The sequence below is a fragment of the Balaenoptera musculus genome, chromosome 15, assembly GCF_009873245.2.
Source record: "Balaenoptera musculus isolate JJ_BM4_2016_0621 chromosome 15, mBalMus1.pri.v3, whole genome shotgun sequence".
NCBI classification, from domain to species: Eukaryota; Metazoa; Chordata; class Mammalia; order Artiodactyla; family Balaenopteridae; genus Balaenoptera; species Balaenoptera musculus.
Genome location: NC_045799.1, coordinates 62,619,249 through 62,637,525, shown reverse-complemented (window position 1 = coordinate 62,637,525; position 18,277 = coordinate 62,619,249). Strand labels below are relative to the sequence as shown.

General features: G+C 46.1%; 1 protein-coding gene across 1 annotated transcript in view; it reads right to left on the bottom strand.

Moving 5' to 3' along the window:
- Nucleotides 1-18,277, bottom strand: part of LOC118881202 (nodal modulator 1) — a 52,109-nt gene that overhangs the window by 26,599 nt on the left and 7,233 nt on the right. The window contains exons 4-14 of the mRNA XM_036825834.1: nucleotides 17,284-17,384; nucleotides 16,479-16,585; nucleotides 14,484-14,556; nucleotides 12,470-12,622; nucleotides 11,522-11,659; nucleotides 11,102-11,191; nucleotides 8,412-8,517; nucleotides 8,070-8,220; nucleotides 3,660-3,834; nucleotides 2,158-2,299; nucleotides 1,010-1,141 (exon numbers count right to left, since the gene is read on the bottom strand). Coding sequence (XP_036681729.1) covers nucleotides 1,010-1,141; nucleotides 2,158-2,299; nucleotides 3,660-3,834; nucleotides 8,070-8,220; nucleotides 8,412-8,517; nucleotides 11,102-11,191; nucleotides 11,522-11,659; nucleotides 12,470-12,622; nucleotides 14,484-14,556; nucleotides 16,479-16,585; nucleotides 17,284-17,384 — 1,368 coding nt within the window. The remainder of the gene's footprint in view (nucleotides 1-1,009; nucleotides 1,142-2,157; nucleotides 2,300-3,659; nucleotides 3,835-8,069; nucleotides 8,221-8,411; nucleotides 8,518-11,101; nucleotides 11,192-11,521; nucleotides 11,660-12,469; nucleotides 12,623-14,483; nucleotides 14,557-16,478; nucleotides 16,586-17,283; nucleotides 17,385-18,277) is intronic.

Below are 18,277 nucleotides of genomic sequence, written 5' to 3'. Positions count from 1 at the left end.
ACACCGCCTCCCTGAATGCCCCCAGAAAAACAGTGCTAATGAATTCTATGTGTGAGCCTCTATACACATACATACCAACAAATATGTGTGTGTGTGTGTCAGTATACACATAGAGCTGGTCACACTGGGAATAAATAACTGCTAAAGAAAAACTGAAACCAGTGGCCATTAAAATCACCAAGAAAGAAATTCAACTGGGCCTAAGAGCAGGCTACAAGTAAGACATGCAGGGATTGGCAAACTTTTTCCTGTAAGGCGCCAGAGAGAAAATATTTTCACCTTTGCGGGCCACATGGTCTCAACTATTCAACTTTGCCTCTGCAGCACACAAGCAGCCACAGATGATAAACAAACAAGTGGGCGTGGCTGTGTTCCAATAAAACTTTATTCATAAAAACAGGCAGTCGCCCTCAGCTCAGTTTGCCAACACCTGACATAATAGAAAATATAATTCCCCAGAAAAATCAGCCTACTTTATAAGCCATTCACTGCCAGCAGCTCCCAGCTAAACTCTGACAGAGCAAAAATACAAGCAATGGGAGCTTCTCAAGAAAGACAGAGAAAAGAGAAACAACATTCGCCAGCACCTTCTGCTTCCCAGGCCCTGTGCAAGGGGCTTCACATACTGGATTTCATGAGTCCTACATTCTGCAGAAAGGTTCTATGACTCCTATTTCAGAAGGGGAAACTGAGTCTCAGGGAGATCAAGTAAGCTGCCTCGCTCATACAGCTGCTAAGTGGTAGAACATGTCAGTTTAATTATTTCACACTCTTTTCTGGCATTTAGAAATAAAACGGCATGAGAAGAAGTGTGTGGGTCATCCTGATGAGGTGGCCGTTAGTTCATAAAGCCTCAACTCCCGCATTACTGCCCAAGGCTAAATAACGCACATTCAAGGTCAAGGGGCAAAGAAGAGTTAAACGAGTACAACTGTACAGCTGGGATGCAACTTGAGAGCAGGTTTCTAGAAAGTGTAGAAAGACAGGAAGTGCTGCCTTCAGTTCTTACTTTTGTATTTTCCGGGCAGCACGTTGTCAAACGTGAAAGTCATCGAGTTGACCTTGCCGGAGAGCTGGAGGCTCCGCTTCTCGCCCTGGCGGCTCAGGGACTGCAGGGTCACCAGCAGGTCACCGCAGGTGTCTGCAGAGAAAAGATGCGGGGGCCTCACTCGACTGCCTTGTGAACCAAAGCACCCGTTCGAACCCTCAATCTCTGTGTGCTGCTTCCCACCCCTTAGCTCCTGAAGGACAGTGCCAGGAGGTTCCTTCAAAGCTAACATGCATCTACTTGATTCTCCCCCTATGCTTGTCATCGGTACCAAACAATGAAGCCACCCAGCAATTATTGCATCGGGGGAAGTAATATCTATGGAGGATCAACAGGAGCCAGAGAAAAATAGACAAAGGTGATGAAACTTTATTGAAAATCCACTTCATACCAGGTATAGAACTGGGTCCTTTATCATCATCATAACTAATCATCATTACTAATAATGGCAAAGATTAATATGGCTCTTGCTGTGTTCCAGGTACTTCCAACGGCTATACATACAGTAACTCATTTGATCCTCACAACTACCCTGTGAGGTAGGTACTATTAACATCTCCACATTACAGATGAGGGACTCAAAGCACAGAGAGGTTAAGTAACTTACCCCAGGTCACACAGCGAAGGTTCAAGCCCATGTGGTCTGGTTCCAGAGTCTATGATCTTAACCACTGTGCTACACTGCCTCTTGACATGACCGCATTTAAGCCTCATTAAAACCCCCTGAGAGCAGTAGTATTCCCATTTTACAGAAGAAAAACTGAGGCTGGGCAAGTACATGCTTACAGTCTCATACTGGTAAGTGACAGAGCTGGGATGGAAACCTGGGCCCAACTACCATCTTCCTTTCAGAGTCAGAGGGGAATAAAAAGAAACCCACATGTTCTTTTGGAAGCCAAAGCAGCATTACTCAAAGAGAAATGTTATGGTGATTGTGGCAATTATTCAGAAAGAACTACACACGACACAGACTCTCAGACACCACTCCCCTGGAGCAGCTTCTGCTTTTACCTTCAATGCTGCCCAATGAGGAAAAGCTCACCAAAATCCCACCTCTCCCCATCTACTTCTTTGAATCTATCTGTTCTTGCTTTCAATTGACATCTTACCCAAACAAGAGACTTTCCCCGAAACCGATGCCAAAAACTGCACGAAGGCCACGTCCATCACGGGCCTGTCAGTCACAGCCAGAAGCAGCGTCTGAGGCTTCAACATCAGCCCCGCTCTGGTCTCCGCCTCAGGAACCATCACCTGTGGGACACACAGAACAAGGTCAGCGGCTGCATCAGGGCCGCTGCTCCCTGGCCGACATGGCACCAGAACATCCACCTGGGCCCAAGGCTAAACAGATTCTGTAGGACGAAGGTTCATTCCTAGGCCTAGTTTTATAATCACAACAAATCTGCATACAGCCGGTGTAAAGAAAACATATTTCTAAGCAGACATAAAACACTAGCCTTCAGCAGTGCCAGGGTGTACACAAAAGCGTATCGGGGCACGCAAAGCTGTCATTGATCGTGTGCACCCAGCTGGAAACCATACTAAATCCCAGAACCTGATCCTGGCTTGAGGTCACTCGTGACATGAGCTGTGAACTTGTGGATGCCACGTGGATGACCAACAGTGGAAGTGGGCCATTTCTTCTTCCCTCACTTCTGTGTGCCTTTCTCAAGTTCACAGAGGGACTGGGAGAGGAGGCGGTGCTCGCCTTCTTCATCCCTGGTAGAGATCACGTTCTGGAATTGCTCTTCCCTGGAAAAGTGCCTGATCATGCCTCTGAAAGGGCCTCTAAAGGCTTGTCCCTGTGTCCAACGTCACAAGACACTGGCTGGCTGGTAAAGGAGCTGCCAACCCACACAGTATGCTGTTCGTGGAAGCAGGGGCAAAGCTGTGCCCCCACCCCATCTCCTTAGCAGGGGTGGGGGAGGGGGGGCGGATCCCACTGGCCCTACAGGAGAGCAAAGTCTTAGAAGGACCCTTCCCAGCCCCCTCCCCTGCTCTTCCCCAGGGAGCACCTGACTTGATGGGTGAGAGCCTGAGACCCCACGGGGCCGGTGGCCTGACCTCCACTTCTGTCTCATCTCTTGCCCACTGCCCCCACCAGTGCTCAGGCCTTCACCCTGGCGGTGAGACTACAAGCCAGGGTCTCCCCTGCTTCTCCACCTGCCTGGATGGAGAAATCAGGTGGTGCCTGCCCAGCGTCTTCAATTTACAGCAAGGCAGGAAAAGGGAAGCTCTGCTTGGCCTCACGGTCCAGAAGCCATGCTCTGTGGATGTTACTGAGCAGCCATTAATAAAGAGTTCACTGTGATCTCCTCTGGGGACCCATGGATATTCAACAGCAGCCAGAAGCCTGAGAAGGTGGAGGCGTGACTGGCAGCCTGATACTAACCCCTAATAAGCATCAGGACTGGAAAAGAGAAAGGCCTGTTGCATCACCTTCAAACCAGTTGCCTGTCTGCTCTACTAACTGTGACATGCAGGAATGTAAAGATTTCAGAATACGAAGTTGGGAATGGAAATGCTCCTTCTCTAACCCCATTTTAAGATAACCCTTTTAAAATCATTGGTGTTTTTTCAAATATCTTAAATAGAACAAAACTCATCATACCTGGACTTTGTAGGTCCCTGGTTTTGCTTTAAAACAGAATGATCCCTGAGCATCCATCTCCACGGTGACCAAAGACTTGTCCTTGTCTTGAGAGGACAGGACAACTTTGTATTTACTCATCTGCTTGACAGTGTCGGGGAAGCGAATGATTGATATCTGGCCACAGACACTGAACCTGCAACAAGGGGACCATTCATTCCAGCATGAGAACTCAATTATCACAGGAAAGGTGCTTAGCAACCCAAACTATGCATCCCTCTTTCAGCCCTCGTCCCTAAGACTAGTATGATCTTAATGAAGAGACAGGAATGCAGCCCAAATGACTCCAGTTTTCAAAGCAACCTTTAGAAAGAAGATTGGACCTCTTTCTGCATAAGGAAAAGGCAGAGCGAGGGCCCGGGGTGGGGCTGTTTGTATGTTCTGGGTGACATCTGGCCATCCCCCACTGCAGAAGCAATTTTCAAACAATCTGTGGATGATAAAAATGCTTCAGATAATTGGGTCGTTGACGGTGGAGCTGCCTCGAACTGAGAATGTGCACTAGTCTTTAAAAGCAAGAGCTGTAAGCTGCCTATGAAAGTGTGTTATTACCCAGGGGATAAAATAAGGCAGGGTTATCAAAGACGCCTTCCTCGCCTGTGATTATATATAATGCACAGATAAAAGCAATCTGAGAGATCTGAATAGGAAAGGTAATTAAGTTAAACAAAAATGCAGAGCTAAAACTGAACTCCTTAGGAGCTAGGAGCCACAGAAGCAACTTATAAGTGAAAAGCCCTATTAAGGTAATGGCTCAGACTGGAGACTGCAATGAGCAGTGTGTAAAGTGCTACAAGGCGCCCCTCCAGAAGCACATGAAAGGCACATCCGCTCGCTAATAAACACCAATGAAGCCCGGCGTCCGTGGAGTGACCGTCTTCATTTTTAGTCAGTTGGTGTGTTTAAGTGTAATAATGTCCCACAGCTGGAGGCCACAATCCCTTCTTCAACTGCCTAAAGGTTATATTTTCTAATCTTAAAGAGAATCACTTTAGATAAAAAATCAGTTGTGCCTTTTGACAGGAGAATAAAAAATGCCGGATTCAGTGTTGGATAATTATGGGGTGCACTAAATGCTGGCACACCCACTCTGCTGCAAAGAAAAAACAGCAGAAGGAACAAGAAGGCGGTGGAACGCTGTGTGTGTGAAGTCCGGGAGCGAAGGAAAGCACAGCCGTCTCCCTAAAGGGATGTGACCAGCCCGGCCACGGGGGCTCAGGCTGGACAGTGAGGGGCAAGGCACCACAGCCCATGGGCCAAGTCACACCAGCCACCTGTTTTGGGAGGGACCATGAGCTCAGATGGTTTTCACACTTTTAAAGGGGGAAAAAAAAAAAAATCAAAAGATTATTTCATGACATAATAAACGACACGCTACTACGATGTCAGTGTCCACACATAAAGTTTTCCTGGAACACAGCCAAGCCCGTTCATTTATGAACTGTCTGTAGCGGGTTTCGTCACAGAGACCTTATCAGCCCGTGAAGTCTGAAATATTTATTCTCTGGTCCTTGACAGACAAAGTGTGCCAGCCCCTGATCTAGGTTCAAAGGTTTGCCTTTTGGTTCCCTACTGTGTACTATCAGAGAAAATGGATAGGAAGGGACTACTGATGGAATTATTCTCAAGGACCTTCCATATTCCCTTCATTTGTGTCCATGTTGGGGAGGGGGGAAGTCCCCTTATTCATTCCAAGTTGAACCTCTTTGCCTAATTTTTAAATATTTTAACCATACAATCAGTTTTAGCTCATATTCTCAATTAAAGATAAGTGTCCAATTACCCTAAACCTCAAATATATACTGGTTTAGTTTAGAAAAAGAACTAAAAAGCCAGTAAGACAGTGTTTTGTTATACTGAAGCTCTTAAAAATTGATGTGTCAATAAATTATTTCATCAGGATTTAATACATTAATGAAGAGAAATCAGTAATTTTGGTGCATCGTGAGACAACTATATTCTCATTGCCATTTAGACAGAAGTCAGAGTTTGGTTTTCAAATAAATTAGCAAATAATTTTTTTAAAAGGGAGAAACAAAAAGAGTAAGAAATAGCAATGAATTAAAAGGTAAACGGGCCAAAAGGAAAATGATGAATTTTTCCAATGATGCTCAACAGATGTTGTTTCACTCTCTTTGACCCAAATATTCCACTTTAAAGAAGAAAATAAATATAAAATTAAATTACGTTTCCTCATCTCCATGAATGGCACCTCCTCCATCTACCCAGATGCTCAAATAGGAAACCTGGGCTCTGATGCACAAAGCCTCCATATCACTCATCAAATCCACCTACGCCTCCTCCCTCCCCCGCCAGCAGGATCCCAGGTCCCACCGGTCACCATCTCCTCCAGACAACTGTCACACCTCCCATCTACGCCCTCCACTTATACTCTGGCTTTCCTCCAATCCACTCTCCACATAGCAGTCAGGAGAAAAAAAGACAAAAAAAAAAAAAAAACTTTCCCAAATGCCCTGATCCACACAGCTCCCTTGATGAAAACTCGTCAATGGTTTCCCACGGCACTTGGGGAGAAGCCCATCCCCACAAGATGGCTACAAGGCCACGTGGCCCTCCAGCCTCACCATCGCCCCCAGCCATGCTGGCTGTCCCCAGCCCGACCCCAGAGCTCCCCTGTCCCCTCCAGGCCCCGGCACAGGCTCTCCCCTCTGCCTGCCAAGCCCTCCACTCAGCTACCTTTCAGTCCTCCCGAAGGTCTCAGCTTCCACGGCGCCCCACCTAAACGAAGTCCCCTCGGGGTCCCCGAGCTCTTCCTGCACACCCACCCCAACTTACCATCACTGACTCCTCGTCTTCAGTCTGTCTCCTGGACCCCTGCCTTTGTGACGTTAGCCTGGTTCCCTGTACACACCCAGCACTTATCACGGTGACTCACCTGGAGTCGCTGCTCAGAACTGTTTATGAGGGAAGCAGGGAGAACTGCAGCCCAGCAGTCACTTCCTGAGGCTCCACCACGACACACACGGCAGCAGGCTCCACGGGTGCTCTGCTTCCTCGCCTGCCTTTCAACACTGAACCCCAGACCCGGACCCCCCACCTGCCTACAGACAACGGTCACCTCCTCAGCGACCAAGCCAATAAAGCGTGTCTTCAGGGCTCAGCTCCTGGACCTCTGGGACCATCGGGAGGTCACACCTAAACCCCCACCCCAGGTTCTCCTGAGGCCGCCCCTCGAAGGCTGACATTCTATTTCCGGTCCACTGATCCACTTCTACCTGCTCTTACACATTCGAGGTTCTGGCTGCCACCTGCCGCCGAGTCTTCCCGATTTATGATCTGTCCAAGCACCTGGTGGAGGGTGCCACCTAGTGGGCCTACGGACCGCGGCGGCCAAAACTGACACCTCATCCCCAACCGGCTCCTCTCCCCATCCACGGCCATCCTGCCTCTCAGGCTGGGAAGCCCGAGACATCTTCCCGATCTGTCCCTGACTTCCCCATAAGACAGGCCCTCGTTAACTCTGCTTTCAGGCCTCCCGCACCCTCTTCTGTCCCCTTCGAGGCCTTCCCCCCAGCCATGGCACCACAGCGTCTCACTGAAGACAAAAATCTAACCACGTTACCTCCATGCTCACACCGTTCACCGGCCCCTTGACTTTTCTCCCTGGTGGAGAAAATCTTCGTCTTCCAATGGGGAGTGAGGAGGTCCTCTGACATCTGCTCCCTTCATCCACCCAGCACTTCACACTCCAGCAACACCAAGTGCTGTGCCCCCATCCGCACCGCGCTGCTCTCAGAGGCCTCTTTCCACGCAGACCCTGCTCACCACCCGCCACTCCGTTAGGTTACTGTTTAGTGACCACCTATTGCCAAGGAGGGATGGCAGCCTCCCCATTCCATAGGTGACACACGGATAAGAGAAAGACCCAAACTCTGACTCCAAGGCCGGGGTTCTCTGCACTAGACGGTGTCACTACTTGATGAAACTATAGGAATTCAACCACGGGATATCCCCTCACAACTCACAATAAGTACAACAAAGTGGGAAGAACTGTGACAACGATCCGAAGCATCTTACAGCAAACGTTCTCAACCGACTACACTATCTTCCAGTGAAGCCAAGGCAGGCCTCACAGATGTGAAGTCAGGCACAACAGATCTTCTTCTAACTTGAACCCGTTTTAACTTTGAAGCAAGACGATTTTCTTGAAGCAGCTAACAGTTAAGCACCTTCAGTTTATAACACTTAGCTCTGATCTTTCTAAAGAAGCCAGCCTGAGTTTCTCCATAGGTGTCTGAGACTGGATGTGGACCCTTGGCAGAAATGCACGGTCAGATCGAAGGTGGTCTTGTTCTCCGCTGGCCGCCAACGTCAGCACCGGCCCTTCCAGGCCCCGCACACCCGCCTTACCCTGTGGCGATGATGTCAGCCAGCTGAGGCGTGTTGGGTGCGATTTTGATTGAGACGGTTTCAAAGTAGAGGTGCTCCTTCTGGGCGTGGATGGTGTACGTCCCGGTTGTTATGTTCTCCAGACGGAACGAGCCATCGGCTTTTGTTTTGACTGTAAAACAAAAACAGGCCGACAAAGGATGAGACAAAAACAACTGTGTAGCCCTCATCTACACAGGGATACTCGAGACCAAAAGCTGGCATGTTTTCATAGAGTCGTTAAGATTTTCTTTCCTTTCCATTCCTCTCTGTGAGCAAAACCCAGCCCAGGCAAACAGGCCAGGGCCCAACGTGTCTGCCCACCTTTGATCTGGTTGTTCAGGGTGACCACCGCGTCTGGGACACCCTCTCCTTCAGGTCCGTTCAAGACCCTCCCAGTGACAGAGAATCCCATGACGTGGAACACCGGCTAGAAGATGAAGAACAGGGAGGAGGCTGTCATGTGCTTGAGCCGCAGAAGCCCCCTCATGCCCCTCACGCCGTCGCTCAGCACCCCTGCCTACGCTGGCTTCTCCTGGTGCCCCGTGCCAGCCAGCTCCCTCCCAGCTCACCCACCCGCAGCCCTTTCCCACGTCTTGTCTTCCGCTTGGTTTATGTGTCTGGGCCCTCCTCACCGTGAGGGCCAGGGCTTGGCTCTCTGCACTCAGCTGGGCTCCAGCCACCCTGATCTTGGGTTCCTGCATGCTTTCCCCACGAGGGGCTTTCACACCAGCTGCTCCCTCAGCCTGGATCTCCTCCCACACCTGCAGAGGATGGGGGAGAGGCCGCCCCTTCTCGTCCTTCAGGTTTAGCTCAAACTGTCACCACCTCTGAGATGCTCTCACTACCCTCTCTCGGGAGCCCCTGCCTCACGCCCCAGCCAGTTGCTGTCCATCACACTAACCTACTCTCTAGGCTTCAGCAAAAACCTCCCCAGTATCTGGTATGTCCTTGTTTGATTTCTTCTAGTTTGTCTACCTCCCACTAGAACGTGAGCTTCACGAAGATAGGGACCTTTTCTGTCTTAGTCACCTGGTACACAGTAGGCACTCAATCAATGACTCCTGAATGAATGGATGCATGCATGCAAGCACGCATATATGCAACAGCATCTGAGCCCTAAAAAAATAAAATGGCTTCCTCTTTCGTCCGGTAGCTCTTCTTGATCCTTCTAAAAAGACGTGGTTAACCCACGTATTAAATTACATATTCACTCAACAATCACTTTTATTAGGCACCTACCACGTCCCTGGCACTAAATCACGTGTTAGGAATACAGTAAAGAATAAGACTCGGGCTTCCCTGGTGGCGCAGTGGTTGAGAATCCGCCTGCCAATGCAGGGGACACGGGTTTGCGCCCTGGTCTGGGAAGATCCCACGTGCCGCGGAGCAGCTGGGCCCGTGAGCCACGACTACTGAGCCTGCGCGTCTGGAGCCTGTGCTCCGCAACGGGAGAGGCCGAGACAGTGAAAGGCCCGCGCACCGCGATGAAGAGTGGCCCCCGCTCGCCACAACTGGAGAAAGCCCTCGCACAGAAATGAAGACCCAACACAGCCAAGGATAAATAAATAAATTAATTAAAAAAAAAAAAAAAGAATAAGATTCAACGGTCCCGACCTCATACAGCTTACAAGCCACTCCCTGAAATTCCATTCATGTCTGTTTAAAACCTTGCATTTGGTTGTGATCTGGGAAATGTCTTTCCCCACTCGCCTGCCCCCATCCTTCTGTGCAAGTCCCTTGAAGCACTAAGGACTTGACCTTCACCCTTCCATCCCCACTCCAGGGCACAGTGCTACAGTCAAATGCTTTACTGAATCTTAAAAGGCAGAGTCAGAACCCCACTGAGAATGTGACCTAAAAGCTAGCTCCCACCAGTTTAAGCTACTTTAACGCAGTACTTTCTAATGTAACATTAAAAGAAAACGATTAAATTTAATTTTTTCAATAACTGTAACACTGGGTGGTCCACTTATGAAAGACTGCTGTTTTCTTTGGGGATTTGCTCTATCCAGAAAATTTTCTACAGTAAACATTTTCTACGTCTGTAATTAAAGATAGAACTGTGATGAAAAACACACTTACCGTCTATTTTAGGGCCTGTATCACCCCATCCATCACCCCACCTGTCATTCCACTGCGGTCCAAGCTCTGTCAGCTCTCACTTACTCAACCGGTCCCTCACTTCCACCTTGCCCCCTGCAGACTCTTCTCAACATGGCAGCTGGAGGGGACACACCTCTTCTTCCACTTAGAACCTTTCAGTGGTGCCAACTGTCACCCAGAATGGCCCACCAGGACCTGCACAACCTACCCCACCATCTCTCTGACGCTCTCTCCTCTTCCTCCCTTCTTCACTCACTCCATTCCAGCCACCCTGGCCTTTCTGGGGTTCCCTAAACCTTCTGGCCACACTCCTGCCTCAGGACCTTTGCACCTGCCATTCCCTGTCTTAAACACTCTTCCCACAAATGTAAGTACACTTCGTTGCCTCTTCCCCTTCAGGTTGTTACTCAGAAGTCACCTTCACCCTAAGGCCCTCCCAAGAACAACCTATGAGACCTCAACCCTATGTTAACCTTGAAACTATATAATCTCCTTTCTTGCTTTATGTTTCTAAAGAACAAAGACTTTCTCATATACTTTCTTATTTACTTATTTGTAAGTATATTGTCTCTTTCTGCCATTAGAACATGAATTCCACAAAAACAGGAACTTTTGCCTCTTTGGGTCACTGCTATATGCCCATCGCTAGAATAGTACCTAAAATATATGTCACTGACACTCGGTAAATATATTTCATTGAATGAAGTAGATGTAAATAGGGCTCTGATTCTCTAAGATAAAGACATTATGTAAGAGAGGTGAAGGATCTAGTGGATCCCAGAACGAAGTGGAAGAGAGTACAACATTCAGTTTTTTCCAACAGTTTTTTCTAGATAAACTTTTTTTTTTTTTTAACACGTTTGCAACACCTGTGCCCAGGGATGGGAACTCCAACAGAGAGGGCTTACCTCAATTTTCAGGCTGTCATGTTCCACTGTAAAGTCAAGTCTGGAAGGAGCAACGTCAAAGGTAATCCTCTCCCCTCTATAGAATGGAATCTGGAAGGAAAAGTCGGTTAATTACCAAGAGCCAATAACATGATTCAACCATCAATATTAATACTCAATCCAGCAGCCCACAAATAACCAGGGGTTCAAAGCAGGCAAAGAGACACTATTAATCATAACTGTTTCGGATTTAAAAGAGAAAGACTTGCACTATTCCCAGCTGTTACTGAGGGGACAGAGTTACATCTTCAGTAACTGCTAAATAAAATGTTCATTGAACTGCAGGCCAACCATTCAGTCCTTTGATATCCAAATGGCACTGACTCTCCCTGTGATATAAGTGTCCCAAACATAAACAGAACGGAAGTCGGCTTCACTCACCACAGTATAGCCCCCACTCGGCAACGAATAGAAGGAGAAGGAGCCATCTTCTTTGGAGACCGCGTGGCACAAATACACCAGACTCTCATCTTGGGGTTGGAACCCAGGCACTGGGGAGATGTTGCAGCCCAGGACATCCTATGCCAGGAGAAAAAAGCCAAAACGACTTCCTTTTCCACTTACAAGTTCTGATTATTATCAAATAGCCACGCTTTAAAAATACTTGTATAAGTTTTATTTCACAAAATATATATTTCTGAAACCTAGGACATAGCAGAGGACATAACAGAATGTAAAATCTTTACATTCAAGTTTGAAAAGTTAAAAATGGTCACCATCCTCCAGGTAAGAAACTGGAGTGGTCCAAGTTCACACAGCTGCTCAGAGGCAGAGCTGGGATTTGTCTGAACTTGGGTCTGTTTGATTTCAAAGCCAGTGCACTTTCCACTGAATTCCACTGCCTCCCAGTGCAGACATTCAATTTCTTGTGAGTCAACAGAGAAACACAAGGTTCTTAAATGCTGAAACTATAAATCAACCTTGATCTGCATTTTATTTTTTATTTAATTTTTTTTTAATTGAAGTATAGTTGGTTTACAATGTTGAGTTAGTTTCTGGTATACAGCAAAGTGATTCAGTTACACATATATATATTCTTTTTCAGATTCTTTTACCATTATAGCTTATTACGAGATACTGAATACAGTGCCCTGTGCTACACAGTAGGACCTTGCTGTTTATCTATTTTATATGTAGTGGTGTGTGTATCTGTTAATCCCAAGCTCCTAATTTATCCCTCCCCACCTTCCGCTTTCCCCTTTGGTAACCATACGTTTGTCTTCTAGTCTGTGAGTGACCTGCATTTTAAACCGTGTATTCTTAGTCTGTGATCCCCCGTGCCCCCACCCTGCCCACAACCTCTCTTGTTCTTCACTCTTCTTTGCGTACCTCTTTGGTTACTAAAGAAGAGAAGAGAAGAAACTTCACCCCTTTCATGGGTTCCCCGTCACTGCGGACAGAGCCAGACACGTTGTAGCCAGCCACTATGAGGGGGCCCGCGGCATTGGCGTTGGAGGTCGTTACTCGTACAGTGGTGCTCGCCTACAAGAGAAGACGTCAACTTCCAAAAGAATAAACACTCACAAAGCATTTATCAACACGAGGACATGCTGACACTAAAATATTAACTGGGGGGAAGCAACATACAAAACTGCACGTGTAGCACCATAACAACTGTTTTTTAATTCGCAAAATGAAGTGAAGGGAACTGTAGCAAAATGGAGATGATGGTGATTTCGTCTAGATGGTAACAATGTACCTCTTTTACAGTTTTCCACCTTCCAGATTTTCCACTTCCACTCCTTTATGCTGCTGTATGTTCCAATTTTTTTTAATGAACATGCTTTATTTTCTTCCATGTTTAATGGTATGTATGTGTGTATTTTTAAACTCTTTGTCAAAGTATAATTCACATGGGGAACACTGCACACAGTCTCAGCGTCCAGCACAGTGACTTTCCCAAACTCACCACGCATCCAACATCCAGACACAGAACAGAACCGGCACCCCAGAAACAGAACAGAACCGGCACCCTAGAAGCCCCCCTCATGCTCGTTTCCAGTCACTACTCCCCCAAAGGGCAACCATTATCCTGACTTTTAACAGCCTGCTTTACTTTAAAACACAATTTTACATGAATAAACTCATATTCCTTTATGTATACAATTAACAAACAATGCAAACCTTAAAATGTATTCTATTTATAATGTGTAAGCTATGGAGTTTTAAATGAAATATTTTTCAATGTTGCCCAGAAGAGAAAAATCCTGAAAACAAAGTCATAAACAGAATACAGACATATCTAGGTGTGAAACTATATCATCAATTATAAATGCGTAAAACTTACAAGGTAAAAACTGAAATACTGATGCTTCTTTAGCAAAAAAATGAGACGCAGCCTCAAAACTAATATAAAAACTAACCTGTCAAAATGCTCTTTAAGTCTTAACTTCAATTTGTTTCTTCACAGTTATTACAGAACCTCGCTTAGTATTTTTCTTCCTTTTTTGATCTTTTATTATAAACTATTTCAGTCAAACAAAAAATAGATATAGGGATCTATACCAAAGAACACCTATATAAGTTCCAACCAGCTAAAGAATAAAAGAGAAGAAATACAATTCTAGACCCTTGCAGATGCCCACGTCCCCTTCCTCCCTCCCTCTACAAACATCAGTACCATAATGAATATACTGTTTGCCATTCCCATTCACGTCTTTATAATTTTCTACATGTGAATGTATCCATAAGTGGTATTATCATAAGTGTTTTTAATGACTATATAAACGGTATCATATTTCCTTATCCTTCAGCAATTTGCCTTTTCCCTTCAACTTTATGCTTTTAAGCAAGTCATATTGATATGCGTAGCTCTGGTTCATTCATTATTACTGACATACAGAATTCTATTGTGTGATGAAACCACAATCCATTCTCCTCTTAATGGACATTTAGGTTGTTTACAGTATTCTGCTACTACAAACAAAGCTGCAATAAACATTCTTATACATTCTCCTTGGGCACAGGTACAAGAGTTTCTAAATTGTTAAGTATATTTATAGATTGTTGTTACAGACTAAAAAAAGAACAATAAAATAATCTCATCAGGTCCTTCTGGTGTTGATTTAGCTTAAAATAGCTACTGTTAATAAGAGACCAGTTTCACAGCAGGGTGACAATGTTGTTACCTAAAACTGAAACCAATATAAGCAACATCTGCTACACGGAGGGAGTTTTCCTGTATAAGTACCACCAAACTAATCAGCAGCACCATTGTTTTTCTCCATCGACTTCTAGAAAGACCATAAAATCATTTCATATCTGGAATTGAAAACCCCTACATTTGTCCCCAAACCAGCACACTGTTGGCATGGCCATAAACATAACTGAAATAAATGCTCACCTCTTTCAATGGCCAGGTTGGATGAGTTGCAAGGATTTCGTAATCTCCAGGAAGAACTTTAAAAAACGCAAACCTAAGAAATACAAAATACCACTTCACTTTCTCCCAACAACCCGAGCACTTCTGATTTTAGGACAACTATTGGAAGCATAAGAAAATAATGTTTGAGTTATCACGAACTTGCCCTTAGCCAGTTAAATGAGCATAAATGAAATTCAATCCTTCGCTGTACAAATCCTCATCAGACAACACTTATTGGGCACTGGCTGTGTGCAAGGAGAGGGGTTCGTGTGCTAATGGGAAGGAAGGCTGATGTTTCCCTTAAACCCAGAAAGTTCTGGCCTAAAAACCAGTCCCTGTGGTTCAGCAAGGATCAGTCACAGAACATTCAAGTGTGTGTTGACAGAGCGAGAGGCATGAACAGGAGAGAAGAGAAGCATCCAAAGCAGAAGAAGTGGGAAGGGACGAGAGGTGGGTAAAGAACAGAGGACAGACCCGATAGGCTGAGACGGACGCTTACACAAGATGACACTAAGCGTTAGGGGAGGGCAGGTGACAATGAGCTTGACTCCTACCCCAGAGTTTATTAAGACCTGTTATCAGACACAAATAGAAGCCAATCTGGGTTCTTGCACAAAGCAACTGTGATGAAACCAGAAGCTGACAAAGATGATTCTAGCAGCTGTGAACAAACCAAGACCAGAGTGGGATGAGCTGAGGATGGAAGCACTACCACCAGGATTCTGACACATTTAGCCCTTTAGATTTGCAAAGCATCGGACCATGAAAGGTCTAATTCCAGCGACAGGAACTCCAAAAATTGCATGCAATTTCTTCTTCTGTGGTGGTATTTTATTACATCCAATGTTGCCTGTAATAACTGGATAGAGCTTGGAAATCACTTTGCTACAAAACAGTTGACACTGCCACTGGATTTTGGTCTGGGTAAGATTCAGCCTCTACTTCGCGTTCATAGCATCCCAGTTCTGCACGTTACTGTCAGTTTAGTTAGTGCGCAGGAAAGAGATTTGGAAAGTGAATCGCAAAGTTCAAGTCACTTTTCCCAGCACGGTCAGCAGCAAATTACTGAAACTAGAGAAAATGAAAGTCCCACATTCAACCCCCTCCTCTGATCCCCTACAGGTCAGGGGAGGGGGTTGGAGAGGCATCAGTAAGTATTTTTCAAAACTGACATACAATTTCAACAATCATCATTTAAAAATTGGATGATGTCCTGACAGACTCATTACAAACTTCCATTTTGCAGTTTAGTCAGATTTGTGTATTGAAGTAGTCAGTGGTGATTTGCGTGCTTTCAACACTACCAGGTGCAACTATCCTGATGTTAATCTTGGCACATCTATTAACATTTACAACTCAACAATATAAATCCATTACATAAATGCTTTAAATCTGACTCAGCAAGGTTAATTAAATAGCCATTAGTTCCAACTACAAAATGATTGTGATGTAATCGTGATAAAATGATTTTTAAAAATCGTAATTGAGCTAAGTTATTAAGCACCTATTCTATGCCAGACAGTTTGAAACGATAATATCGTAATTTAATCTTCTCAATAACCTTAAGAGGTAGGTTCCATGATTATCCTCATTTATAAATGAGGAAACCAAGGCACAGAGGCGTTAAGTAACTTGCTCTGGGGCAGACAGCTAGCAAATGGGGGAACCAGGATTCAAACCCAGGCTGTCGGGCTCCAGAGCCAGTCCCAACCATTAAATGAAGGCCTACCATGTGCCAGGCCCTACAGCAGGTGCTTTATTTATCTCATATTTAATCATTGCATCAACGCTAGATGTAATGGGTCAAATGACTTCCATTTTACAGATGAGGAACTTGAGGCCCTGAGGGGCAGGAACCTGTCTGACGTTAAGAGGCCAAAACAGGATTTGAACCCAGGTCTCCCTAAATCCAAAGCTCCCCCCAATCAGGGCCCGGCTCTAGCCTCGGAGCAGGGCGTAACATGCATGACTCACTTTCCGCCAGGCTGTGTGACTGTGGACTGGATCTTTGCTTCTGTGCCTGTGTTTCTCAGAGACACCTGAACTCCTGCGGGCCCCAGGGGCTGCCCTTTGCTGAGAACCTGCCGTGGAGAAGGAGGAGTTAGGAGCCGCCCGGCAGCAACGTTCTCCTCCCAGCCGCACTGTCCATCCTGCTCCTGCTCCCCAAACGAAGCCCATGACCTTCTCTGGGTCAAGTTTCCTTGGAAAAGATGGTAGAGATTGTGGATACCCTTCCCAGGGAGGCTTGGGGACAGGAAGAGGGAACAGCAACAGTAAAATGACACTTTGTTTCACTGACTCTAAGACACCTTCAATTAAAGATGCACAATTATTTTACAAACCACTGTGAAAGAATAAATACCCAGGGTTCCCATCTCTAACAAGAAACCCACACAAAAAGCCGGGACCAAAGGCCCTCACTCTCAGGGTCAAGGGAAAGGAGAATAAACCCACCATGAAGAAAAGGAAGGCAATAAATATGCGCATCTCAACCACGGTGCTGGGTGCAGGGAGGGGGAACTCTCCCCTGAGAACCTGTCCCTCCAAAAAGCCATCCTGGCATCTATACTTGGACAGGGGAGTGACCAGCAACCTAGACCCGGCCCCTAAAAACACCCGCTACGTTTTACATGCAATTTCATTGAGCTCCCAGGCCCTCTTGAAGCTTATCTGTGGGTCCCATGTGGGCTCAAAGCCCCCAGTTTAAAAACCTCTTGCTTTTTTAAAGGTAAGAGAAGACCCAGTATGTACCACAGAGCAAACATGACAAATGTCAAACCTTTCCATTCACGGAGAAGCCCGTGAACACGAAGTTGACGTCCCCGCCCTTCGTGCAGATGTCGCTCACACCATCCACATAGAGCTCCACGGTGGTTGGCTCTGCCCAATGACAGGAGGAGGGGGGAACAGGGTACAGGACACAAGAGCAAGCTGAGTTCTGGGACAGGATGAAACTGTCTGTGTAAAACACACTGAACTGCTTAACTTTCACTGTGTTCACTTTTGAGCCACTCACATGGCTTGAAATCCGAAGGCACAAGGAGGTACACAGGGAAAAGTCTCCTTCCCACCCCTACATCCTGACACCCACTTCCCCACCCCAAAGGGAACCAGAGTTTAGAGTATAATATACTTTTGTAACAGTCTTGCAGCTGAGCTGTATCTCAGAGTCCCATGGAAAATCCAGTGAGTGCCAAAGAGTTTTATTACTGAACGCCCACCACAGACCAGGCACTGAGCTAAGTACACTTAATCCTGACAACTATCTTAGAGGTAGGTAGTAACATCTGCAGCCGATTGAGGGGTAAAGTGGGGCACAGGAAGGTTAAAGAATCTCCTAAAATCACAGAGCTTGTGAGGGACAGAGCCCAAATTCAACCCAAAAGTCTGGCTCCACATCTGTCTCCTGACCAAGTACAGGAGTTCGGCCACATTATACCAGGACTATAAGCTCCAATGTCCATAGTAACACGGTGGATTAGAAGTCAGCAGACTGGCCAAGTGTGGACTGCAGCAAATGGAAAAAGGGGGACAGCTTCTACCAACTACTGCCACGTGACCCAGTGCTGCCCAAGTTTCCACCTTCTCAAGAACAACTGGAAATCTGGATTTTATGTGCCGTGTCCTGATTCTTCAATATTAGCAACTAAGTCAAATTTTAAAAAAAGCTGAAGAGTTCATCATAATAGGGGTTAAAGTTGAGTTTTTAAAAGGTTCGGAAGACCGTGAAGTGAGAAGCAGAGGAAAAAATGGACCAGTCAAGAGAATTTCTG